The 27419-nt window shown below is 40.0% G+C and overlaps 1 protein-coding gene across 1 annotated transcript in view; it reads right to left on the bottom strand.

Annotated features, from left to right (window-relative positions):
• CEP112 (centrosomal protein 112kDa) overlaps window positions 1-27419 on the bottom strand; it is a 164719-nt gene that overhangs the window by 43342 nt on the left and 93958 nt on the right. Inside the window, exons 20-21 of the mRNA XM_010086425.1 lie at window positions 19100-19330; window positions 3134-3196 (exon numbers count right to left, since the gene is read on the bottom strand). Of these exons, the coding sequence (XP_010084727.1) occupies window positions 3134-3196; window positions 19100-19330 (294 nt within the window). The remainder of the gene's footprint in view (window positions 1-3133; window positions 3197-19099; window positions 19331-27419) is intronic.

Consider the following 27419-nt stretch of genomic DNA (forward strand, 5'->3'; position numbering starts at 1 on the left):
TCTTTATCACCGTGGAAAGTCATAACTAAACCTGATGCTTCAGACGTATTTACAGAATGTTATGCTGACACACAAGTCATCGCCCAGCAAAGCACTTCAACATATGGGAGAGTCCCAGGCTTTAATGTACATAGTCAAGCTTAAGGTTAAGCTGCTGCAGCAGCATCATATAGTGTGATGCTGAAAACACTTCAGCACATGGGCAGTTCAGGCAGAGACTAGCCGAGTGCTCACACTGTTTGCAAGGTCTCCTCGTTGGTAGAGAAACATTTAACTATGCTAAGGCTGCAGTTATTTAGGAAAAAACGCTGGGTTTAGAACGAGTAATAGGACAGGACTAACATAATAGGACATGTTCTACCAGTGAAGGTACTAGAACCACTGGGGAGGGGGAAAAGGGCTGATAAAACTTTGCTGCAAACTTATTCATCTGTTTTGCTACCTGAAAACACCAGAGAACAACAAGGATGATGAGCAAAACCTACATGGAGATTTCTGTATTTCTTTTCCAAAAATGAACATGTATTAAAAAAGAGAATATCTCAATCCAAAGGAAGGCTGTTTGCTCTCAATGAGATCAACGGGCCAAAGTGTAGAGGTTATCTGGGTGGGTGTAACTCTTCAGGCAGAATTAAGCAGCATCCCTGGTTTTGCAGTTTAGCTCATCATTTACACGACCCACAATTTGCACAAACTGGGCTTTGCCAGGTGTGTAACACATGCAGGAAGAAAGCAGGAGAAAGCGATGGATCATATAAATCAAGATAACAACTTGAAGCCACGCAAACCCATACCACTTCGTCTATGTTCCATTTTGTCACTTTTTAAAAAGAAAATAAAATAACAAACCCTTTACTACAACACAAAAGTGTGATTTAAAGCTTTTACTGGGTTAAGACCCTGGGCTAGCACAGTTCTGAAAGGCATGCAAGGAAATTTCAGCATGAACTGATGGAGAAAGATCTGCTTTGTGCAGTACTTTTCAGAGAAAAAAAAATCTGTTTATATTGTATAAACTTCAGAGGAAATTTCTTGAAATATCTTCTCTGTGTGGGTGTTAAAAGTGAATGTTCCAAGAGGCCACAGAGAGTAAGATTAGACAGATGTTGTCAGCAACATGACCACAAGAAAAGTTGCAATTGACCTATTATTAATACAGAGCTACAAAAAAAACTATGTTCAAGTAACTTGAGGGATTCGATTCAAACCCACAAAAGTAAAGAAATTCAGACATCAGGGTGAAACTCCTTTATTGTGCCAAGCAGCCCTGACAGATGATGTATGTGTTGTGTCTGCCCCAGAAAGCGCAGAGCAGTGCCAGTTCTGGTCGTTGGGTCCATCTCTCTCCAGTAAAGAGAACAGTGTATTAGGCACAGCAATGCCTAGCTTAAAAAAAAGTCTCAACATTTTTCCATTTTGAGACTATTCTGCAGGCCAATAAATCTGAGTCTGACAAAATATATTATGACTATATTAATAATCATAGTTATTACCTACCTAGGTGTTCCCACTGTAACCATTAAAACAATTTCCCTCAGCCCTCGTTTAAAAATTCAGAAATGCTTAAATTATTCCATCTGTCTTTAACGAATGGACCAAGACCCATTTTTGTATTGCCAGTAAACTATGTTTGGCATAGAGGTGAACTTCTGATGACACTCACTGGGTATGACAATAGCATAAAAACGACAATGACAAAAGGTAAAATAGGACCAGCAATGAAAAGGGGCTGTCTTCCTTAAGGTCTGGCATCATTAAATGTCACTTTTTGAGCTTTATCAATTTTCTGCTATTCAGGATGAGGGCAGGATTAAAAAAAAAATAGTGGGGTTTTTTTGTTGTTGTTTCTTTCTTTACAAACAAGTCTCTCAACAAATAATTCAAAATGCATTTAGGAGAGCATTCTCTCCGATTTATCACAGAATCATGGAACTGGTGAGGGCAGAAGGGACCAGCTCAAGGCATGGTCACCCCGAGCTGGTTGCTCAGGACTGTGTCCGGTTGTGTTTGGAGTATCTCCAAGGATGGAGACCCCCAACCTCTCTGTATGCAAATAAAGGTGTAGAAAATATTCATGAGGTTTTACAAATATAATGTAAAAATATATTTAAAAATATTTGCAGTCTCAAAAAATGTGGTGTGAAAAAAATGTGATAGTCCAATGAAATTTCACTGAAATCAAAATTTTGGGCAAGTTTTACAGACAAGGAGAGTCAAAGGTAGCCGAAAAGCTGAAATCAGGAGCTTTAACTACTTTAAAGTAGTTGTAATAAAGTTTGCAATTTCTTGTCATTGTGTCACTGATCACCTCTGCCTAGTTTAGAGGCTTCTAAACCATCCTTTGTAGGGCTTGTATTGATTTTAAGAGTATTATTACACTATTATCACTGTTGCTGAAAACACACTTTTCAAGCGAAAGGCAGGCGTTACGCTGCGGTCGGGAGGAATGAGAAGAATGACACCTCCACGTAAATCCTCGTGGCTATTTTCTTCTTATTAAAAGCTTAACTTCTGGTTGCATCTCCATCATTTTTCATGCTCCAGCATCACTGCCAATCAGACTGAAAGCTTCCAAACTGCCTTATCATTTTTAAGCATATATGTAAATTCAACCCACATTTTCATCTGCCATGTTCAAAAGACTGCTCTGAAGAACAAAAAAAGTCCAAAGCAGTTTGGTTTCAGGACAGTGATATTCTTCAAAGTGTTAATTTGGGCAGAAATGTTGAACTGGCCGGGAGTAACGATAAGCATCCAGATGGCAGAGCTGGGACCGCGGTCATACCGCCCGGTGACACGAAACGTGAGTCCTGGTTGTGTGACTGTCCCTGGTTTTATGAGATGTGCTGGGTGACAGGGCACCTCACCTTCCCTTCCCATCGACTGAGGGAGGACTCGGTCCTCTTGGGTGGAATAGATGGAATCAGAGCTCAAAACCCCACCCATTTCTTTGAGTCAGCTGAATGCGTTTTTTGAAAGGTTCAAATCTGCAAGAAGGACATTGGATGTTTGATTTGGGAAATGGTTCTGGCATCTCTTGATCACCAAGACCAAGAGCAGAAGTAATGACACTTTTCATCAGGTTTCCAAACCAAACGGATCGCCGTGAGGTTCTTGCCTCCTTGCTACCTACCTGCGAGGATGCAGCCAGCTTCTGGCTGTACTCCTTCTCCGTCTGCTTCAGCCGGCTGCTTGCCTGAAACACACACAAAAGGCGACCCGATTAGCTCGGATGAAGAACGTGTACAGACACTTTGCCACCGACCCCTCCGCTTGGCACCTCATCCACATGCCTATCGCTGAGCGGCTGGGACCTGCGCCAGCTCCAACGCCCTTTTGTGGCAGCCAAAAAAACCGCAAGGGCTCGCCTTTGATCTCGGGCCAACTATTCATCACTTAAAAGAGGGGAGAAATTGTACCTCTGCTGCCAATTATTAGAAAAACATAAAGACTTCTGCGGATTTAAAAAAAAAACAAACAGTGAGTGTGTGTGTGGCAGGGGGAGGGAGGCAAGACACACGAGTTTGTCGGGGTGGCTTCGATTCTGAACAGAGGGAAAGGGAAAGGAGAAAGTCCTGGGGACAGGCTGCAAGGGTGCAGCGCGACACCGAGGACATGGCTTCGTGTCTCAGCTTGGTGTCTGCCGTTGCCTTTTGTCCCTTTGCGCATCCCTTCCTATTTAAAGGTGGCGATTAAACTGAAAATCGACCCCAACGTGCAGCTGAACCAACCGGGAGCTCTTGGACGTACAACCCTTTCCTTCTCCCAGCATTTTTTTTTCAAAGATAAAGAATAAAACAAACTGAAAACAAAGCTGCTTTGTCACAGTGGAATCCAATAAGCAAATATTTCTACAATTCTGGGGAAAAGCAGCTCTTAAGGTCTTTCCCTCAAATAATTTAATTTCAGAACTAATTTGATAGTAACAATAATTCAAAAATCATTGCAATTTGATTTCAGGACACACCTCTGATGTGTGTTTTTCTTGTGAAGTGTCACGTTACTATATTGATAGACCGTCCTCAAAACCCTGTCCTCAAATGAACTGCTAAGCACTCTGGCGTTCTTGGCTCTACCGTTTGAGGACAGGTGCCTAAGAAAAATATTTTCTTAGGGGGACAGAATATTACAAAGCTGAGTTCTGAAGCAAATTTAAGCTGATTAAGTTTTCAAAATCTATCTGACCTGGTGTTCAAATCTTTGATCTGTCGTCCTTAGTTTCATGGCACAGCATCCAGCACACAAACACAAGCTCCTCCAGCTGCCTGGGTGCCAGCGCCGGTTTTGGGGGACCACAGAAGCTGCAGGGACCACCCCCCCCAATGCCTCTGAACCCTGCTTGGATCCAGCTGCAAGCCTGAAACCCCAGTTCTGCAAACACCAGGATTGCAGGCAAGCAAATAGCCTTATTGATTTTACTGGACTATAAATTTAGGAGCTTAAAGTTGCAGAGAGCCTTTGGGAATCACCACCAAGCATGACAGGGCTCGAATCATCTCACACAATCCAAGCGGTTATGTATGGCTTAGGATAAGTATATTACAGCCAGTTAAAAATAATCTTAAAGTTTACATGATACTGCAATTGAAGACCTTGAGACCCTTCCAATTCCAAGATTATGAAACATATGAAGGTCTCTGTATTTCACCCATTTGTTGGTACTCAGAAATGCATTAAAAACTTAATCAAAACCAATTATCAAATACGTGCCTAGCTTCTGAGAACACACGTTTTGGTTGGGTTTTGTTATCAATGGAGATAATGGCATTACAAACAGGTTTGAAACACCATAGACAAGAATTCTGGAGCACCAGGCAAATTAAATTCAATTTTTTCTATGCTTATAATTTAAAGTGTGCCACAAACACAGTACGGGCACATTGTGGGGCTGCACAAATAAAAAAAGCAGTAACACAGACGGAGTTATGTCAGCCAGCTCCACGCCTGCTCCATTTCGCTTTGTACTCGGGCTGACCCATGTTAACACCCTTGCTGCTGTATTGTGATCTCGGTTCAGATTACATTTTACCACCGCTGCATATCATAAAGTGACTGAAACTGTCAGCTGATCTTCAGGGAAAAAAAGTAAAATATAAATTACAGTAATAGTATAAATTACTGCTACTCCCAGAAAGGGAGAGGCACCAGGCAGCACGGCACTGCAAAGAAGATCGCATTACAGCTGCTCTCCCTCAGCTTGCCTGGGGTAAAAGTTTTCATCTTTCATAGGAGCAGCTTTATAACCTCCTGAACCCACAGAAGAAATCCCAATAAATAATAAACAAACACCCATAACTTTCCCAAACAACTTAGAACCTGTTTGTTCACACTGAGCAGAACCAGGATGACCGCTGATAGATGTGACAGAGGCGATCCAAAAGAAAGAGATGCTGAATTTCAGTGTTTTATTCCTAACTGAAGGCAAAGAAAGCATATCCTACCAGTTCATTTAAAGGCAATTGCAGCATCTCATTTCATAATAGCTTTAACAAATTCCAATTAGCAAAATATTTATAACTTGTCTCCCAGTCATCAACAAACCACAAATTCTTGCATTTACTTGCAGCCCCAAACACCCTTATGGAGGGGTCTGATGAGAAGCATCAAGCTCCTAAAACTCCCCCTGGAGATGGCAAAAACACATTTAGACGGGCTCTAGCTGTCTAAAGCTGGCTATCTAGACCCTGCAGCACCAAAGCTCTGGGTGCCCGCTGACTTCAGCTTTTCCCCTGGATCTGTAACTGCGCAGGTCGGGCATCACCACCGGGTGCACAGGTAGCACCAGAGGAGCTCTGTGGAAACAGCTTCTACAAGGGACAGCACACTGGCAAGCTGAAAAGCTCTCATTCACGGTCATGCACAGGAGCACTCTTTTCCATTTTCTTTTACTGCAGAAATAGAAAACTTGAAACAGAAACCATGAGGCTTTGAGCAACCTGGTCTGGTGGGAGGTGTCCCTGCCCATGGCAGGGGCGTGGAAGCAGATGATCTCCAAGGTCCCTTCCATCCCAAACCACTCTGTGATTCTATGATTCTACTTTTCCCTTTTTAAAACCTGCCACTGAACTAACGGAATACCTCTTGACCATGGGCTGTAGCTCTGCAGCCTGGGGAGGCACAAACCAACTCCCCTGGGGCACATGGAGCACTGCTACATGCAGAAAACCCACTTTTTACTTTTTTCTTTTTGGTAAGAAATGGCTTACTGCAAAGCAAACAAGCACAGCTGCATACAGTGAACATCACAGAGGATTTATACTGCCTCTATCTTGACAAACAAGAAGGTTAAACACGGCACGGCGGGCACAAGCAGCACTTTCCTGGGCTCCCTTTACAAGGGGCTGCTGGGCTCGAGCATTGTATGAAGCACAAGCTGTCTCTGTATCATTTTCAGGGCATTCCCTCCCTTTCAGGTTACGTGCTATTTCTGAAACATAATGAATAAGAATCCAACTGGAAGGTGAACATTTGGAGGGTCAGCCAGTATTCATTAAAGCCTAACTCTTTCTATAGCAATGGGCAGCACTGCAAATGGAGTTAATGGTCAAACTACTTTTCCATAGTGCAAGAGGCAGCTGTTGAAGTTCACACTTGGTAAAAATTTGTCAGATATATCAATTGTAATATCCACTTTTATAATAAAAAGGTTTAAATTGGATAAGCCATAGAGGAATCTCACCGATTCAAAAATTAACTTTTGTTTAGTTTCACACAGTTAATACATATTTTTGCTAAAACTATCTGATTATGACAATTTTACATGCAGTTATTTTATATTACAGAGTGAGGACTTCTGCATTAAAAAGATTATGTCCTTGTTACAGTTAATTGGTTTTAAAAACCAACTATAATTCTAGAACAAGCCTTAAAGCATCATGTTGTGGTTGCTGAGCAAAACTGCATCGACTTCAACAAAACATCTCACATAAAAATTCAAAATGGTATCAGCACTACAGATGTGGTATCCGAATTAATGGGTGCTATTCTAACACACTCTGATTTTCATTCTTCCCTTTCATGAAACAGAACAGCAGTACTAAGAATTAAAAGAGCAAAAGATCTAGGATGGGACCACACCGCAAAAGCATACCATGCCCTGCCCTAATTACAAAGTTTTTCTATGCTATTTTTAAGGTATAAGATGTATTAGAGAGGATTTTCAGTTCTAGTTCCACCCAACTGAACGCACACCCTACACAGCCCCGAGGGATGCTCACAGTACGGCCACCTCCAGCTTCGACAGCAGCTCCACCTGCACCATGGGGATGGCAGGTACACGGACAACTTCATCTTCCATCAACACTCAAGAAGGCATTTAGGATGTCTTGAGTGTTTATCAAAAATGCAAATGTTAAGATTTTTTTGGAATAGTTAAGTGACGGAGTTGGCACTGCTAGGGTTACGGTTGGACCCAATGATCTTAAAGGTCTTTTCCAACCTAAATGATTCTGTGATTCTATACCTTCCAGCTCTGGAATGGTGATTTTTTGGAAGGAAGGTTAGATTTCAATTATGCCACAAAATGAATATGAAAGCTAACTCCTGCAAGCCAAATGTGGATAGGTCTGTAAGAGTTAAGGATGTATAGTGAAATCCTGCTCATCTATACATGAATTATAGTTTGTGACTGATTCAGTAGTGTTTCAACTCGATTTCTATCTCCCCAAAACATAAACAAAAAACAACCCCCCCAAACATAACGCTCAAACTAGAGGGTTATATACGCACACCCACAGTCACTAAGAGAAAAGCAGATTTAAGAAATCTGTTTAGGGTACTAGCTATGAAATAATCATTTTTCAAAATGCCTGCAACCAGCTAAATGATGGCCATACATAAGCTGATCCTCCATAATTAGTTAGATAAAAGTGTAAGCAAACTAAAAAAAAAAAAAAAAAAAGAAGAAGAAGGGGAAAAAAAAAATCAAAGGGTGGGGGAAGGAGAAGAAAGAAAACTTGCTCCAGGGAAGAAGCAACTGTTCTCTGATGTGCAGCAAAGAATTTAACATCAAAGAACTAATGTAAATGGGGCCCATTTACCTTAAAAAACAACACACCACTCCACGTTCTGGAATATTTCTATTTAAGCTTGACAGCATTATGCTTTGTACCAAAATTCAAGATTGTGTAATTTGACAGATGTCAAAAGAAAATGACCTTCAGAATGGCTAACTGTAGCGATTTTTGTTATTAAGGATGTGAAAACACTCTGTACAGTATCTGTTTAAATTCAGAGATTAGCAGATCACCTTTTAAGTTCATCTGCTCGTACATAAAAATTTCACTTTGACCTCAAAGCCTGAAACATTTATTTTCTTTACGTGCTTCTAATACCAACCGTGGGTGACTTCTTGCACCAACACTCTTGTTCTTTCTACTGCTCTCCCCACCAGGCAGTTAACAAATCGAAAGCTGAATCTCTGCGCAACAGTGAAAATAGCATCCCAGTTCAAATATGTAATCGGAGCCACCCAAAAGACCATTAAAAATAGTTCAATATCCAAAATGATGCTAACAGAATAATTACTCAAGTACCAAATGACTTAAAGGGTTTTGAAAATGAATGATAGAAATCCCAATCTGTCATACCCACAAATTCTATTAATATTCCATTTCACATTCCACTTTTGGAGGTCTATAAATCTTTTTCTTTTTTTTTTTTTTTTCTTTAAACATACATCTTCAGGGAAAAAAAAAAAAACCAAAACCACCAAACAACCCTCTCATTCATGTGCTAAGTACTTTTCATTGGGAAAAAACCCAAGAATGAATATAAAAGAATTTGACACTCCACCTGTATGGAGAATTGCCTTTCTGCGGCGCGGTGCAACTCAGTGCTTAACGGGGGCCTGCTGAAAACCCGCTTGTGCAATCTGTGCCCGAGGAAAACTCTGATTTCCAGTCCTTTCATTTAAACCAACAGTGTATTTCTAATAATTCTGAAATTATGTAGAGAAATTAAATACAGACGTTGAACTCTCCCCAAAATTCTTCCATGAGACTCCAGCTGCATGGTGCCTGATGCCAAAGTTACACCATCCTTACACTAGTACGCAATTACCACCTTCGTCTACATAGATGTAACTAAGCATCTAAATGTTTCCCAGCTTCACTAATACTGATTTCTGTTCAATATTGCAGTGAGCCAGGCACCTCATTTAAAACCAACGGCATGACGTGCCCTAGAAGCTTTGTATGCAACACAAGGTTTTAAAACCATATGAAATTGTTCAATATCTTCAATATACTTTATACAAGATAGCACCAATACATGCATCAGGACAGGCAGCAAATTCTCATTTCATCTGAAGATGTACTGGGACATTTTCCCAAAAGAGGTGGCTCTCACATTATGGCACGATTCCTTCTTTTGCTCCACGTTCAAAGATGAACTGAGCAAAGCTAGTGAAGATGTGGAGCCTGCGACACCCTCCCCATTAAGGCACTCAAGCCCAGTTATCCCCCAGCAACATGCCCAAATCTGGTACAGCACAAATAGATCCCTGGATTATGATTTTTACTATTTCCTGGTTTTCTGCTGTTCTGCCCAACTAAATGAAGATGGTTATTTAAACAGAGTTTAAGACATTATATGAAAAGTGTTGGCATTTTCTTTTTCAGAGCCTTAACAAATAAAACCCGGACCCAACGGGAATGATTTGAGCTTTCACAAGCTGCCTTTATCCATCAGAAATACCGAGCACCTCTGCTACCGACACCTCCCTCGCTCATGTGCATCCCGTCTCTCTCTCCCACTCCAACAGAAAGAAGTTTACAGAATCGCCTCCATCACTCAGGCCCAGATGGTTTTGGTACCCAAACAGCTGACACCCAGTGGAGTCACGAAGGGACAGGCTGCTAAACATCTTTGAAGACGCAAGTCAAAGCTAATGTTTCCTCCACAAATAGAAGGCAACGGTACCAAGATGTGACACTGATCCGTGGTTTGACTCTGTTAAAGGCTCCTAAACACGAGCTCTACCATACACGATTCTTTCAGAAATCAGAGATTTCTGAGACCCACGCACTTTATTGTTATATAGCAGCTAAGTTCACACGCCTTGATTTTTGCTAAGGAGAGACTGCAATGCTCCTGAAAGAACTAAAAAGGGATAAGAATGTGATTTTTATTGTTTAGATTCTCCATTGCCATTTTAAGTTGAATTTTGTGGCAATAACAAGCAAGTGTTAAGAAGATAATGGCTAGAAAAAAATCCTACGTACGTATTATTTTGAGATAGAACCTTTTTTATTAAATAGAAGGAAAACTGGAAACAAAAGGACAGACCTGGTATTACCAAGTTAACCCGGTATTGCTAAATTACATCATTAGATGAGAGCCCAACAAATGTTAAGCCTCTACAGTTGGAAAGACAAACACTGAAAATACGACCAAATCCCCTAACAAATCTATGATCTGAAGCAATCAGTGTTCCTCAGCAAGATTATGCTGGATTACTTTGTGTAGTTTTAAATACAACAAAGCTTCCCAAAAAGAACAACAGCTTCGCGGAGCCAGAACGCATTACTGCTCCGATGACTAACGGCGCGCGAGTCCAGCAACGTCCCAATTAAAAAGAGAATGGAATATATTGCTCAATCGTGAAAGCAATTAAAAACATAAATAAGACATTGCGAGACTCTTAACGTTCCCAGTGTTTAATTATTCACCCGTTCTCCGTCCTGCAGCTGTAGGTCAGAATTGACTCCTCTGAACCGAACGCAGGAGAACTCTTGGGGATTTGTACCTTATTCATTTTCGAGCAAACACCCAAATTCATTTCAAATTCACACAAGAACTGCAACAGTTTCACCTAAATCAGATTTTCTACAAGTTAAACACCCCTCCTACACTCAGATGTGATTCTGAAACTACTTTGATCTCCGTTCCCAAATTTATTGCTCTGTGTAATCCATGACAAAATATAATGTGATTTACTGTATCTCTATATGACAGCCCAGCAGCTGACAGAACTTCATAATTTAGCATAAGAAAAAAAACCTTCTGGCACCAAAATATACAAATCATAATTGAGGCACTTTAGTATCACATTACAATGAAGCACATGCAGACTGATCATAGGAACTTCAAAACAATTAGAATTCTTTCCCACCCATTTAACGAAGGTGGGTTTTACTCCTTGACATGTTCTGCAGCTGTAAGCAAGTCGTTTTGGAACACTTTTGTTTCTTCACATTAAAGACTCTGAAGGACTCACAACATCACTTTACCCCTTCCCTATTTCCCAAACACTCCTTTTCCTCCAAAAAGAAGGAAAAAAATAAAAGCCACCTGCAGCTTTTCCCTATTAGAAAGATACAGAGAAAGAGCAAATAAGTGTAAGCAATAATTGTGCCAGAATTTAAATATGCAATGAAAATTTATAAAATAAAGCTATAGTGAAAAATCCAGGTGTCCAAACACCGACCGAAGCAGGGGTGTGATGGACACGGTCCATGGGGCAGCTTTTGCTGACTCTTGGATTTGGGGGACTTGAGAAAGTCATTGTGTAAGGGATGCACTACCCCACAAATTTTCAAGAAAAGCAAGAATGTGAAGCTCATGGCATGGGATGCAGGAGAAATTTCCACTTAGTATTTCCTGATTCCAGGCAACAAACACTGTTGTTTGCATAAACAAAGCCACGAACGAGCGCCAGTGAAATCGCTGCAGGTACTGGGACCCAGTAACAGGGCATCGGTTGGAGGATCTGTCCTCTCACCCCTCTCTAGGCACCCAGACCAGATGGTATTCATTCAATAATTCTGAAATAATCTAAGAATGAATTGGCCGAGTTGTTAAAAAAAAAAAAAAAATCATCTCACATTACAATCAGCTACCGTACTGGAGAACAGCCAATGTTTTTCCTAATGTTATAATATACCCTGGGACGCAAAGAGAAGTAAAATTGGTAAATTAGAGAAAACTGCCTTCTCCATGACACATAGTATTGGGGGGAAAAAAAGGAGAGAATGAGGTCATGATTCAATTGGGCTTTAAAAAATATTTCACAAAGTTCCAATAATAAGCAATTGGGTATTACAAGATAAAGTTGGTGCGTTAGAGTTTGTTTGGATAGTGAAGAAAGGTTCAGGAAACTATTGAAAAAATAATTAGAACGGTCATTCTGCCACTGGAAAAGCCTCCTGCACTTTGCAACCAGGAAAGTGAAGACAGAAATATCAGTTGAGCTGAAAGCATCAGGTACATCCTCCAGAGTCGGGCTGATGGGCCACCGAGCCCACCGTCCTCCCCGAGTGCTGCTGGCCGCAGCGTAGACCCGGCCCCTCGTGTTCCCCAAGCACCCGCGGCTGCCATGGCAGGGAAGGTGGAAGTTAAATCCCTGCTTACTCCCATTACTGACTGGTTACGAACATGCTGGCCATAAAACCATTTAATCCTTTTTGGTCCTGCTGATAATATCTGCCTCCACAGCCTCCGTGGAGACCAACTCCAGCAGTTCGCTATCGGCTGGTTTGAGAAGGCGCCAGCTTTAAATCAGCCTCTTCAGCAACTATGCCCAAGTTCTTGGGTGGTAAATAACAATCCAGCATTCACCTTATCCACCAGCTTCATGATTTTGTGAGTCTTGATCTTATGAATGTACACGAAGGGCTACAGCCTGGAAGCTGGAGAATTGAGACAACGCAGAGGGGGTGCTGGTGCGGCGGAACGGGACGTGGTGTTTGGACACGGACTCGAAAAAGGAGACAGAGAGGACAACAAAACCCGCCTGTGAATACTTCTCAGATAGACACCTCAGTTGGTTAAAAAAAATCAAAACCCCCCAAAAACCTAACCAAACTTCTCAAGCAACTAAACAATTATAATTGATACGATAGGGAGTGACTGAAGTGTGCTGAAAGACGGGCCATACGATCGAGCTCTCATTTTAATCATACCAGCCCTTGCCCTGTTGAAAGCTATCTGTTTAATTCCCTATTTTGTCATAATTTATCATTGAGTCCAATTCTGCTGCTTCTTGTCTGGTTCTCATTTCTTAACAGTATTGCATCAGTCATTTTAATTTTTAACCCCAGGGTGTTATTTGTGAATGCAAATAATGTGGCTCTTGATCTCCTCTCCAAACATTACTGGAGATGGTAAGAAGTACGCCCAATGCTCATGGGTGCATATTTCTTTCCACAGGGACAGTTACACCATCTCTTCTTGGTTGCCTCTGGAACCAGATTTATAAATACAACTGATGGGCAGAAATCTTACCTGTTGTTTTCTGGTTTGTTTTTCTAAGTTTTAGGTTTTTTTGGGTTTTTTTGGTTTTTTTAAAGGAGGTAGAAGCAGAGCAACTCTCTCTGAATAACTGAGACTATTGCTTTGAAATATCTCCAGTAGGGAGAGAGCCATAAATTCTACTTAGTCTCATTTAAGTGAAATATCCCTGAGATTATTCTGCCATATTTTTATTCATGTTTGGCTCTGTTGATTGAAGACTCTTCCAAATGGCTCCCCTAAGGGATGATGCAATTCCTGTGACCATGTTCCTACTCCACTATCATCTTTCTTTCTTTTTCTTTGGAGTAATGAGAAGGAGCAGTGCTAAACGGGACACATTAGAGAGGAAATTGGTTTTCTCCCCTCATCTGTGAGCAAAATTTTATTGCAAGATTTGCTGTAAAGACAGATTAAACAATTTGCACTTCTGGTGCTAAGATGCACTAACTTTGCTACACAAATCTTTTCTCTTTATGTAATACATTTTTTTTCTTGATCTTCTAGGCTTTTGGCAGAATTTCTCCAACAAAGCCAAAGTACTTTGCTCATTTATAATAATTTTTGTTGGTGAATCACTGTGTCAGAAATGTTGAAGAACCAAATGTAAGTAACTGTACACAGACTCAGCAACACAGAACCAACAAAAATATTACGACTCTGGAACAGAGAGATAATATCATAGACAATAGTTCTCAGATTATATTGAAAAAAATTAAGAGACTCAGGGAATATCCAACTCTTTTTGGCAAAAATTAGAAGCTCTTTAGATTATTCATAGCTAAGGCCTAAACAAAAGAATTGATGTAATAGATTCCAACAAATATTTTAAAATTTTAGTCTAAAAAAATGGCACAAATATAGCACGGTGGAGATCTTGAATGCATCCAGCAAGGAGAAAAACATTATCATCAGAAGATACCAATTTAATGATATCATTATACTTGGGTAGAATAAATGTCCACATTTTATGGTTGACCTATTTGCCCCCATGTAAATAACTAGGGTATTGCTGCCACGAGTGTGCAAATAGTTCATCTGGATGCTCCCATAAACGAAGCAATCTATACCACGGCTATTAGCGTTCAAGTTAATGAAGTGAAAGGTGCCACTCAGATCAAAGACTCTGTTACGCTGAGAACTCTAAACAGGAACCTACAGAATTGCTGCAGAGATGTCCAGTTTGCAGAAGGTCTTAGAGGCAAAGATGGAACCGTTTTTGGTAGTTAATGAAAGGTAGAGTTGGCAGAGAACAGCAGCTAGAGAGACAACATTCAACAATGTCAGCTCGTGGAAGGCATGCGATGCTTATTCTTTCTGAGCAGAAGTAACTTAACTGCTTCAGGGAGACTCAAGGCATTTAATAGAATATCTCTTGGGGTATCTCTTTAATCTCAGAAGATGTCATTTTCTTTCTCTTCATCTTCTATTTCTTTGCCAGTGCTGAAGAGCATGACATCATCTATACGAGCACTGACAATAGTGCCAGAAGAGATATTGTGAATTACAGATACTCCTGCATACACAGTAGGAAAGTATGCCCAACGAGAACATCCAACTGGACTGCATCCTAGGGCTGTACTTGCTGGTTAATTAATCCAGCATTACAAAGCTTGATGCTAAAAGAAGCACTGAACTCTCTGTAGGGCACATTATCAGTATGTTACTTGTAAACTGTGTGCAAGTGAAAGTTGTTCAACAATTAAGCATCCAGTTATAGGACACTGCAATTGTTTTAAAAAGGCCTCATTACAAAAACATTCTATTACAACATAACTGTTACACAGAATAGCTATTCTTAATTAGGGAAGTGGTCACTTACACAGTGACCTTCACTTTGGATTCCCCAGGCATTTCAGTTTTATGTGGACTTTCCACCAGACATAGGTGGAGTGATTGTAACAGTTACAGACTAGAAAACATTGTAAATGTCAGATTTTATTTAAAATAACAGGAATATCCAAGTACAACTAACTGCCATGTCATTAAAACCTACAAGTACAATTTGCATGGCTCTGGCCAGGTTGCATTGCCATCTTGGAGTCCCAACTCTCCAGAGTGAGCCATTGCACAACCGTACTGAAATCAGAAGAATTGCAGTCCAGAAACTAAAGTATTGGATTCTCTCTCTTTTTTTTTTTTTTTTTGACTACAGCTTCATCCTGTATCAAATATCATGTGCGTTCAGTACAGTCAATACACAAAAATGTAAATTACTTCTCCACAAGAAAAGCAGCACTAAAAAAGAATTAGATGTTCCTGGAACCTGCATAAAGATTTAACAGGATGAGTCAAAATATCTATTTAAATATAGAAAAGAAGTCAATAAAAAAGCTAAACGTTGAAAATTATTCAGACAGGAAACAACCCACCACCTTTTCTCCCACTCCAATTTACTCATGTGTGCTGCTCAAAGAGAGCTTTTTTATGAGATCTTTTCAGCTCCAAGGTTGCTTCCTTGGAGCACTGTTAGCATGTCTACTGATCTGCTCGGGTCACGCTTTCCGAATGCTCATTTTCTTTGCCAAGAAAATACCACAGATGAACGTTACAAACAGTGGCGTTAGCCAAGCTTCACATCTGCACGCACTTAGAAATGCACTTTGTCTCTTGCTTTTAGTAATTTTTGGCAAACCTGAAAATGCTCCTAAGCTTTGTACCGGCCGTTACACCTGGCTGATTAGTGCTGCTGATGCAACCTACCCCACACCTGTCTGCCTGCTGAAATTACTCATTAGTGGAGCCTAACTACAGTATTATGTGTTCTCTAATATGTTTATTTCTCAAACAGTTTATGTTTCATTTCACCATAATGAGGTATGACTTCAAATAAAAAAAAAAATTACTGTCACATGAAAAAATGAAATAATCACTTGATAGAACAAACTGCAAGAAAATTAAATGTATAATTTGAAAGTCAATCCAAATCATTATGATTGAATACAAGTATTTTTCTGAAACAATATTTAAGATTTCTTAACTAATAGACAAGAAATAATTTGGAGATATTCTCAAGCAATTTTTATGCTAGATAAAGATAACAGATATTACGAAAGTACTGAAGTTATAAGAACATGGTAAGTACTGTTTCAAATTCTGGATGCTATCGTCTAGAATTTCTGTCTGATTTATGTCCAGCAACACTGTTCTGACCTTAAGGACATTAAAACTGGTTATCCTTAGCTGATAAGGTGCTTTTGTGTTCTAACACAACTGCCTTCACCTGTTCTACTGTATAGCAGTTTTTTCCTGTGCAGGTGGTGAGGCAGTGTCCCAGGTTGCCCAGAGAAGCTGTGGATGCCCCATCCCTGGAGGGGTTCAAGGCCAGGCTGGATGAGGATTTGGGCAACCTGGGCTAGTGGGAGGTGTCCCTGCCCATGGGAGGGGGTGGGACTGGATGGGCTTTAAGGTCCCTACCCACCCAAACCATCCTGTGATTCTATAATTCTATGAAAATGAAAATAATACCTAGAACAGGGAAGGTCACTGGAAAAAGATGGACTTTTCCCTTTATTATCCTTTCCACCAAAACAGATGCTGTGTTTATTTTTCCTATAGTGCAGGTTACATGGTGCCATTTGGCACCCTGTTAAATTATTTTCCCACTTATCATTCCCCAGTGACTGGGAGACGCAATAACTGTCAAAAGGCATTTGCTTTTAGAATCGCAGGTTCAAAACCATTCCCGTACTACGTCTATTGAGCAACTGTCTGGCACCGTGTGCCGTAACCACTAACAAAACGAATCAACTAAAACATCACCATAAACAACGTCCTGACTTTAAAGTTGAGATTTTTAAGCAACAGAAGATTAAAGACCTCAGTAAATTATGTGTCCCTAAAGATCGAAAAGCTGTCTACAAATACCAACAAATATTTAAACGTCCAGTGCACTTGCAACGAAAACTGTTCCTCTGCCTCTGCCCCCGCTCCGTCCTTCCCATCCCCACTGCAGCAGGGCTATGGGGAGGGCAATTCCATATCAATACTATAGCTCCTTCTACCCATTTTCACTTCAGTTCTTCTTTTCACTGAAGTGTTAGCCATTTCTTTTGTATTTCATCATGTTCACCTGAACAGCAGTCCACCGTTACCCAAAGCAATCCACGCAGAATTACTCCCAAAAGAGACCACAGAAGAATGAGATCCTCTACTTGGGAACGGACTGACCTTCAGAAAATCTGGACAGTCAGATGTTCCAAGCCTCAACAGTGAAATTCAGCTTCCCCTTGGATTTTTAAGCAATCTTTACAGAATTGGCAGAAATTTGTCCTAAATTTCAAGGTAACAAGATTTGCTACAAAAATAAAAAGAATTTTATAAAGAAGTTTCAAGACTCATGTTGCAATTAAGACGATGGGTTTTTTTTTTCCCCTTGGATAAAATCTCCTTAATCAAAGTTCTGTGGACTTTAATAGGATCAAGATTTGAACTAAGTTAGCTGAAACTGTAACTTCTGAGCTTTAAATGGGAGTTTGCCCCCTAAGCTCCTTTGATTTTTGGACTTTGTGGCCAATTTCCACAGCTCTACATTTGGAAGACAGACACGAAGCAGAATGGTAAATGGAGGTTTGAAGGTAATGCAAGGTATTATCACACGTCCGAAAGACTTTCCCAACAGAGATACTTTTCTTTCCCCTCCTATCTTTTACTCAACGTGTGCTTTTCTGATTAGAGCTAAAAATGGGGAAATAGGTTAAATTAAAAAAAAAATTCAACAGCAGTTAATATAACTTAAAATTAGCAATATTTTTCCAAAAAATAGAAAAAAATCCAACAAATTAAAAACTAGTATTTCTGACAGAAATGACAATTCAAGACTATTAAAGATATTGCCCTATGAAGGATTATTTGTAACTTTAATTTGAGGATGTAAAGAAGTTAACTTTTCTTTTGCTATACTACACATGTAAAAAAAGATCAAAGAAAGAAAAGAATTGAGATTCAAATTCCATTTTTAAGCAAAAATGACAATGTCTTCCTGAGTTAAAATTAATCCTTTAATGATGAATTTCAAAGGTTTAAATACTTTCTGTGACCTTGGCTTTAAATAATTATGCCAAGCGGAGCTTTCCTTACATTCAGCAAAGATTCTGAATTGTTGATCACAGCCATTTTAATGGCTTCAGGCTGGCTGATTTCCAGCATAATCCTCTGAATGCTGTTTAAAATTACAGACCAAGAACCTGACGCAGGTAAATGAAATGTCACTTCCACAAAGGCTGTTCAAACAGTATATGCAGATTGTTAATTTGTGCCACTGTACATCACTTTGCAATAAGATGTATGATTTATTACATCCGCACACACAAAAGATACTTCAACAACTATCTGCTTACAGATACACAGCGTCTACCATAAATATTAAGCAGGGTTTTTTTTAGTTTCACTTTTGAAATAAAACTCACATGCTTTAGCTCGTATCATCCCTAACGTGGTGAAATACTTGAATTCAAGACGCCGGCACAAGGGGATGCTCAGCACTGATGCGCAGCCAGTGACCCCACTGGACAGAAGGGGGAGGGAAGCTTTAGAGAATCTGAAACCTCAATTTCTATTTTCAAGCCTTTCACACAGCCCTCGCTCACCCGATGCACACAAGCGAAAGCAGACCATTGTCAGCACCTAGAGCCTATTTCCCTGCAGTTTGAGCCTGAATTTTTCCCTCCTTAAGAACTTTCCCTCTTTTGAAGGGAGGAAAGCCGGGTTAGACAGAACCACCCTCTATCTGTCCCATCAAAGGAGAAGTGATGAGCCTCGTCCTTGGCTGGCTTTGCCTTTTGAAATCACCTGGATTTTTCCCCAGTGAAACTTTGCTCATTTTGGGGTGATCGCTCACCTTTTGCCGTGCCCTGTGTGAACCTCTTACCTTGTCCAAGGCCTTCTCCGTTTCTGTCGTATGGATCTTTTTCAGGTCTAATGCCATTTTTTCCGCCTCCATTTTCAGTTTATTCACCGCCGCCTCGTGGTCCCGAGTCACCCTCTGCTTCTCCTCTTCCCACTGATGGCGCAGCTCCAGCAGCTGCTGCTTCCGCTGAGCGTTTACCTGGATCAGCTCTTCCCTCAGCTTGTGGATTTGGTTCTCCAGTTCACAGATCATCTGAAATAAAGAACAAAGTTAAAAAAATAAAGCAAAATAAAGCAAAATAATAAAGCAAAATAAAGAAAAAATAAAGAAAAAAGAAAAAATAAAGAAAAAAGAAAAAAATAAAGAAGAAAGAAAAAAATAAAGAAAAAAGAAAAAATAAAGCAAAATAAAGCAAAATAAAGCAAAATAAAGCAAAACCACTAAACAAAACCCATGCTATTTTCTCAGACAGGCTTTCGGCTGGGGTAGGAAGGAGACTCTGAGCTTCTCCAGCCCTCTCTTATTGCTCTTCCCCTTCTCTTCATCCGTCCAGATGAATCCAGCTGCCCCCTGCCCAAAGCATGGATGGAGTGAGATTTACCCTTGTGGAGGGGGTGCTCCCGTAGGTGAAGAAATTCAGTTTGTGTATAATCACTAGGTATAATATCCATGCCTTCTTTTTTTCCTTAAAAAATGACCTGCCACCTTCTAATTAGATATCAATGTCTCACCAATCATTTATCAATCACTCCTACAGATTACAGACCGTGTTTCATCATAACGTGCCAACGTGCACCAGGAACGTAACAAAGAACATCCTCCTTCGGGCGAGGGAACCAGCGCACGCCAGGAGAGGACGAGATGGGCCAGCGCCGAGAGCCCTCAAGACTCTGCGAACACAGTATGGACAGGACACACGACCTTCAGAACGCAAGACACGGACATACGAATCCACAACTCTCTTTTATGTGATCACAGACTCTCCTTCAGTCCTTGGGAGCAAAACACATCGTGTGACACGAAAGCGTTGTCCCTACAGCTAATTGTAATGGATGATGTTGCAAGCACATGTGTTCCCATTTCTAAATGTAATGCTGAAAAATCCGTGTTTTCAGTCAAAGCCTCACTCAGTATCTCCCCCTTACTCCTCCCCGCTTCACAACTCACTGTGCAGTTCCCTGGAATCCTTTCACAGAGGATGTGACAACACTGAGATGAGAAATTGATGTTCTACCAAACAGATGGAGGTGACTCAGCTCAAGCTTATTAAAGGTTTCATAAGAAAATCTGATGAAAATGACTGTGTATTTAGAGATCCCATTGCCCTGGAACGCCGTTACAGCTTCTAGAGCTCTGAACGGATCTCTCTCTCTCTCCAACTACCATTTTTCTTCTTTAGACGTTTTTAATGTTCTGTCTGTACCCAGCTAAACCAGCTATTTGCAGTCTCAGAGAACCACATTACTACAAATCTTTGAAAAAGAAACATTCATTTCTGACCCAAGTTGGGAGATGAATGACTGTCAGAAACGTTGCCTCGTACAGTAATATCCCAAGACAGATTGTTATAAACACTGTGATCCAAGAGAGAAAAATGGAGGCTTGAAAGTTTGGCTATTTTTTCAAACTATTTGAACTATTCAGTGTAATAAAAGACGTGTCGTCTCCCCTCAGACCTTCAGTCGTGTCCCACGACGACCACAGCTGTAACGTGTATTTAATGGTATCAACCATCTCGGAAACCTATCACAAGACTGACTTTTGCTTCCATGCTTTCTTAATTACTCATTGGCATTAGTCCCTGCTATGTCAGAGGTAAAATTCTGTGTGTGTGTAGAGATGGAATGAGCACATCATTTGTATACAGAAGTATAACCCAGGCCACATACTTCAGCTGTATCAGCATTATCTCAAACATATGTTTCATATAGTATAATCTGCACTAGAGCCTTTCCTTCCTTTCCTGATCTTTTCCTCTACAGATGTTTAATTTTTTAGATCTGTATACAGACTAAAAATGTAAAGTACATTTTGGTATATAATTATACAGACTGAAATGTAAAGTTCATTTCAGTATATAATTATAATCTACAATGTACTTTTACAATTCTTTTGGAAAATAATTTCACCTCCAGATCACAACAAAACGTTAGCCTAACTGGCTTTTACTTAACCAAAGCAATGCTACAGAGCTACAATTTCTATAGGATGATACGGTCTGAGTTCTAAATTGACACATGTCGTAGCATTTGGGTTTTTTAACAGCCGTCCCAATGCAAGTCGTGCCCGGAATAGCAACAATTATCTTTCAGTCTGTGAGAGCTCTTTTTGAGAAACGAAGATATTACACTACTCTGAAGTTTCCTAAAAAGTTTGATAAAATATTTAGGATAAGGAGCCAAGACTAATTTCTTATAATACAGGGAAAATTAATTCATAAATCACATTATAAGCCAAAATAGAGACTGGGTGAATTCCTGCCTCAACTGTTACATCCTTCTGCTTGACTTTGTTCTATATTCAATGATTCTTATACAAAGCCATTAGAAAAATCAAATAGCACAATATAGGGCTTTCTACTCCCACATGGAAAAAGTAACAGCTCCAAGCCTTCAGATTCCAAACTGGGAAACCAAACGATAGTGGGCTGAATGTTATAGGTAAAGTACCAGTAATTAATATGCAAAGGAGCATTAATGTTGGACCTAATAGATGGCAAAAGCAGATTTGGTTCTATTAGGAAAGAAGAAAGAATCTGAAGACGGGGTGATGGCAGCGAAACTAATATGATTAAAGGAGTCCTTTCGGAGAAACTTCACCGCTAGTAAGATGATGTTAAGAGACATCTAATCTCTCCAAAGTGGCTGGAAAAAGCTTATATTGGGGATCACAGGCACAGTTCTTGTCAATTACTTTAAATTAAATCTAGTTCTCACAGCCAGATTATTTTTTCCCATAAACAAAGTCACAGGCAGAAGCAGCTTACAGCCGAACAACTTGCTGCAAAAGACAACTTTGTGTGACACGGATATCTTCAAACTGCTCAAGGAAATGAATCCCAAACTTTCCATCACTCAGATTCTGCTATTCCACATGCCAGGTTTAATAAACTATTATTAGACTTCAACGTACGCAAATAAGTACTACTAGGAAAAAAAAAAACCCAAGATGACATAATTCTCAGTTGTGAAAAATCCAGGAAATACAGAACTTAAGAGCAACTGTCTTTGCTTAATGACTCAGTGGAAAAACAAAAGATGCAATTACAAAATCTCACTTCTCATGCCTGAGATCTGAAGGCACAATGCTTGCTTGGCTTGTTTGTAAAACTGAATCCTCTTCCTCAGTATTGGTTTCTTAAACTCTTTTCCTAGCTGCTCAAATCTCTGTTTGTGAACCAAGCCTACTGAACTGTTTGCATGGTCCAAACGACACCTCGGGTACAAGAGCTGCCGTGAGAAACACACATCCTAAACACTCGACCAGAGCAAATTATTCTTGTGCTAAATCTAAGGTTTAAACATAAGAAATAAAGACTCACAGTATATAATAGGTCCAAAATGTTATGGCTACTAGCTGCCTTTTTTTTTTTTTTTTGGATCAAAATGTTATAGTTTTTATTTCAGTTGTATGGGTACAAGTAAATGAAATAAAAGAGATCTGTATCTTTTTTCCAAAGAACGCAGAAGTCCATAGCGGTTCCACAGAACGGCCATGCCACAGCTGCATGCCCCAAACAAGAAAGCCTTTTGTAAAATGACTATTAATCCACATAAAGCAAAACAAAGAGAAAGAAACCACCAGCTTACAGACTATCCCAAATGGAACAAAAATACAAATATGTAAACTGTGTGACAGGGTAGAGATTTCATGTGAATTTATATGACATACTTTTATGTATGTGTATGCACATATGACAGCCCCATAGCTGAAGAAACTGCTAGATGAGATGGTGATTTCTATTTCTGTTTCAAAGGAATAACTCAGAATTCTAACTAAGAATATCTGTGCTGAAATAGTGTCATAAAAAGGGTGGGTCATAAGCCCACAGCAATTTGAAAAAAAGACTTGAAAGAAAAAAAGAAGGTTGCTCACTCACTTTGGCCTATTTAAAATGTCAATAAATGTTCTGCATGTTATTTGGAAGGAAAACATGTGCTCTTAATTTTAAAAAGTAAATTGCATAAAAAAATGTAAAGCTGGCAAAAAGTTCAAATTAAAATCTGTTGCTGATGTCTGAAACTCTGCTACAGTTAAATACAACAGAGGAGAAATGGACCAAATGACTACAGGCTAATTAAAAAAAAAAAAAAAATTCCCTTTATTTTTCAGGAGCTCCTACTTCAACCCCACGAAGCATTTACTGGGATCAGTTTGTGAGGAAGAGGCTGGAGCATGACCACATCTTTTATACGCGCAGTGATGGAGCACATGGACATCACTGCCTCCCTCTCAACGTCTTTCACACCAAACCCCACCCACCCATCACCACACTCAGCTTCCAACAGTGGTGAGGGCATTTTAAACTCACAAAAAGGCGGCGGCAATGCAGAGTTAAGACCAAATCCACTCTTAACTTACTCCCCAAGTCTCAGATCTAGAGCCATTTAGGCGTTGCTTCAGCAGTTTTACAGTAGGTGGCTAACATCTCCCAGCAGATGAAGCGTCAATAACCCTTCCCTGCTGCCCTTTGCTGAGCATACTCGGGCCGATGAAAAAGGTATTTTAAAGACCACTGCATTTCTCAAGTGGAGCGCGATAATTCTTCAAACTGAGTTGCAAAAGTTTTCCACATTGGGATAACTTGGCCTCAGTCGCAGATGACTGCACTGGTCTCGATTTGCTGTGTTCAGTTTTGCTTGCGGGTAATGTTAAAAAACAAAACAAAACAAAACCCCAAAACAAAACAAAAAAACCCAATCAACAAAAAAAACCCAAACAACCAACACAACAAACCCCCCCAAAACCTCTGAGCAGTTCTACGGACTTTGACATGAACTGTTAGGTTACACGACCACAATGGTCCTTTCTAAGACAATAACTCAAAATATTAGCTCTCTCTGAACCACCGATCTGCAGCTTCTGCCTGTGTGTGCGCCAATGCTTTCTGAGCGTTTTCTCACCTGGAGGAACATCAAAATGAGTGCGTGCATTTGAACAGTGCATTGGGTGGAACTGTCGCCTGAACCCTTCTGAAAGGGAGATTTGTTCCTTTGTGTCTTGTTGGGCTGGCGGGATGTGACAGAGACGGATGAGGTATACATGACATTCGTCATTGGGGAATGGATTATTTCTGAAAGGAGATCAGTCCAGGCAGGGGAAAGGAGGTCTGCAGCAAAACCAAATCTCACTTTGATGATGAAGAAGGAAAGGAAAATCAGGAACAAAGCAGAAACACTCAGTGGTGACAATGACTCCCTTTTACCCACGGTCAGCACAACGTCCCAGAAGAGCTGGATGAAGTGTCCCATCCCAGCCACGCAGCAACTGGTGATGTATTTTGTGTAAAACACCTTTGAAAGGCTCATCTGGTGAAAGTGGGCATCTGAACTCCTTCAGCTTTCTTATTAATAACCAAAGCTTTACAAAGTGCTGAGAAACCAATAACACAAGTTTCTCTGCCATCACAAAGATAAGCAATGCATCTAACATAAAAGAATGCTAAAAAAGTAAACTAATATTCTGTGTTTGCAGCTCCAAGCTAAGAATAAAGTATAGCTGTAAGAACTTCAAAGATGTGTAACGCTGGTTTGTCTTTAAAACAAAACTGGTTTACATTAATGAGTCTTAATACTGCAGTTTCAGCAAGTCAGAACAATCGGTCTTACCCGTGATCTCGTTCTGGTTTTAGGGAACTATTCCCATGATTTTTACCCTTAAAAGGTAAAACACTTGGGCAACCAAGCGCAGTACCAAGGGCCAGGCAAAGTCCTAGCAGCTCCCTGATCTTTCTGTCCATGAAGCATCCTACTGAGTCGGACTTGCTTGTCCCAGTATACCTGCTTTTCAACCCAGTATACCTGATGAATCTCAGCTGGCCACTTCAGCCAACTGGCAGCGACGTTTGTGGCTCCTCTGTACAGCGACAGTGATACACAGGGTACACAGCAGTGCTGCATGAGGAACCTTTTTGTTTAAGCTACAATCTCAACCTGGAGTGATAACAAATCTAAACCGATACTTTAAAAGAATTTTGAATTAGCAAGAGTCAATAAAATTCAGTAAATTGAGTTTTTAACATCATCTTCTAAATAAAGCTTTGCAATTAACTCAATTATCTCCATTTTAACCAACTATACAGAAAATATTTTCTATGCCATAGCAATTTCAATTAGAATGTTAAGAATTTATTATGCACTTTTCTTGTGACTGGGAAAATCAGCAATCTGTCAATATTATGAATCCTTGAAAATATAGATTTGATTTGCAAAGAAAACTATTCCACAGACGTCAGGCACATTATCACATGGGTAATGACGTGGCAGAGCGCAAATTAACAGGGATAAATAATAAACAGCTATTTAGCTTTCACTGCCCAACCTGTTCCACTGCCAAGTTTAAATGCCTTTTGGGTAAGAACACATAGGCCCATAAATGTGGTCATTAAGGGAGCAGATAAATTAAATGATGTGAAATGAGGTCAAAATGAACAACAGTTCAGTGACCAACAGGTTGGTCTCACCTCCCAAGAGCACTGATTGAATTTTCAAAAAAGCATGGGGCTTCCAGAGGAAATCACGGCAGCAGGAGCTCTGCTAGCACCACCGTAACGACAAGCAGTCCTGATCAGTAGCCTAGTCCTTCCTGGAACACTAAAATATCCGCAGAGCTAAAACTCCAGTACTCAAAGAGATGCATTTTATTAGGTGCTTATATATGATTCGGTGCATACTGAAGTGTCCTCGTTCTTGAGGGAAAAGCTTCTGCCCATGCTGGTGGTGCTATTGCACAACTCGAGAACGACAAGCCATCGTTATCCTATATGTGACTACACTGCAGTGGTGGAGTGAAGTTCTTAATATGTTCATAAATCAAATGTTCCCAGTTTATAAATCAGGCTGTATAATATCAATATTACAATATCAATAATCAATACAATATTATAATGTCAATACCACCCTACCCGTACAGTGCTGCTGGAAGCTAAACATCACTCTTCATATTCAAACCATGGTCAACATCTTTGTTTTTCCCCTCCTGCATTTAACATAGTCCCAGAAAAATCCAGGACCCTTTCAATTTTATTTCTCAGTAATGCATTTGCAGTATCTTGCCTACTCTTCCTCTACAGCTTGAGCATTTTCCTGAAATATGACAGAAGTGTCGACTCACGAACAATAAAGAGAAGTTGCCTTATGCTGAGCCCTGTTTTCAATAAAATTAATGACAAAAGAGTCTATCCATGTCAGTCCTGTAGAGAAACATGCTTAGGTAACATTTCTATAGGTAGTCTAAACCCCAAACTCTTCACTAACCTTGCCACATATTTCTGAAGGCTGAAAAGAAATATGCAAGGCACGGGTGTCAAAATGCCAGCAGGAAAAGTGACACTGAAAATATCGGCGCCGTTCGTGTTTCTACATCTATGACTTCGTGCGAGGAAGGGGTAGCACATTTTCAAGACCTGCTGTGACATGGCATCAAGCAAAAAACAAATTTTGATCTCTTTTTTTTCCAAAAGGAGTGCACTGAAATAGATCTGGACTTTTCAAGAAGCCAGTTAGCTGCCTAAATCCCAGTTAATGTAAATGGCACTTCAGCTACAAACTACTGGGCTCAAAAAAAAAAAAAAAAAAAAAAAAAAAGGAGGGGGGGAGTTGGCACAGAGAAAGAAAAAATCAGACATGCATTTGAACAGCTCCACAAAGAACTTAAAATTAACAGGGCTTATTTTGATTTCTTCATTTCCATAAGTACATTTGATTCTAATTTGGTTAACAGCAGCTAGAAAGCAGAACTTCATATAGGCTGGTTATTGTCACTGCCTTCCTAATGAAATGGTCTTTAGTCAAATGGAAGAACCTCAAGCCTACACGTGTAACTAAACAATACTGCGGACTGGTGAGTGAAAGGATTAATGTAAATAAATTTCCCATTTAACGGTTCTAAGACCTGGAGAAGGCTTGGCGCTCTTGCCTGGAAGACGGATCCAGAGCAGTTTCTTATTTAGTCTTCTGTGTTCTCATTTATGAAAAAATACAAAGCTTTATTTTCTGTATTTCAGGATGTGAAAGGAAAATATTCCTTTTGGATGAATGTTAAAGATATATTCAGTTCTGAAATAACATTGGAGCAAAACTTGTTCTGAAAGTGAAGAGAAGCTACTGATGATACTTAGGGA

This window comes from Pterocles gutturalis, unplaced genomic scaffold, assembly GCF_000699245.1.
Source record: "Pterocles gutturalis isolate BGI_N339 unplaced genomic scaffold, ASM69924v1 scaffold4436, whole genome shotgun sequence".
Lineage (NCBI taxonomy): Eukaryota > Metazoa > Chordata > Aves > Pterocliformes > Pteroclidae > Pterocles > Pterocles gutturalis.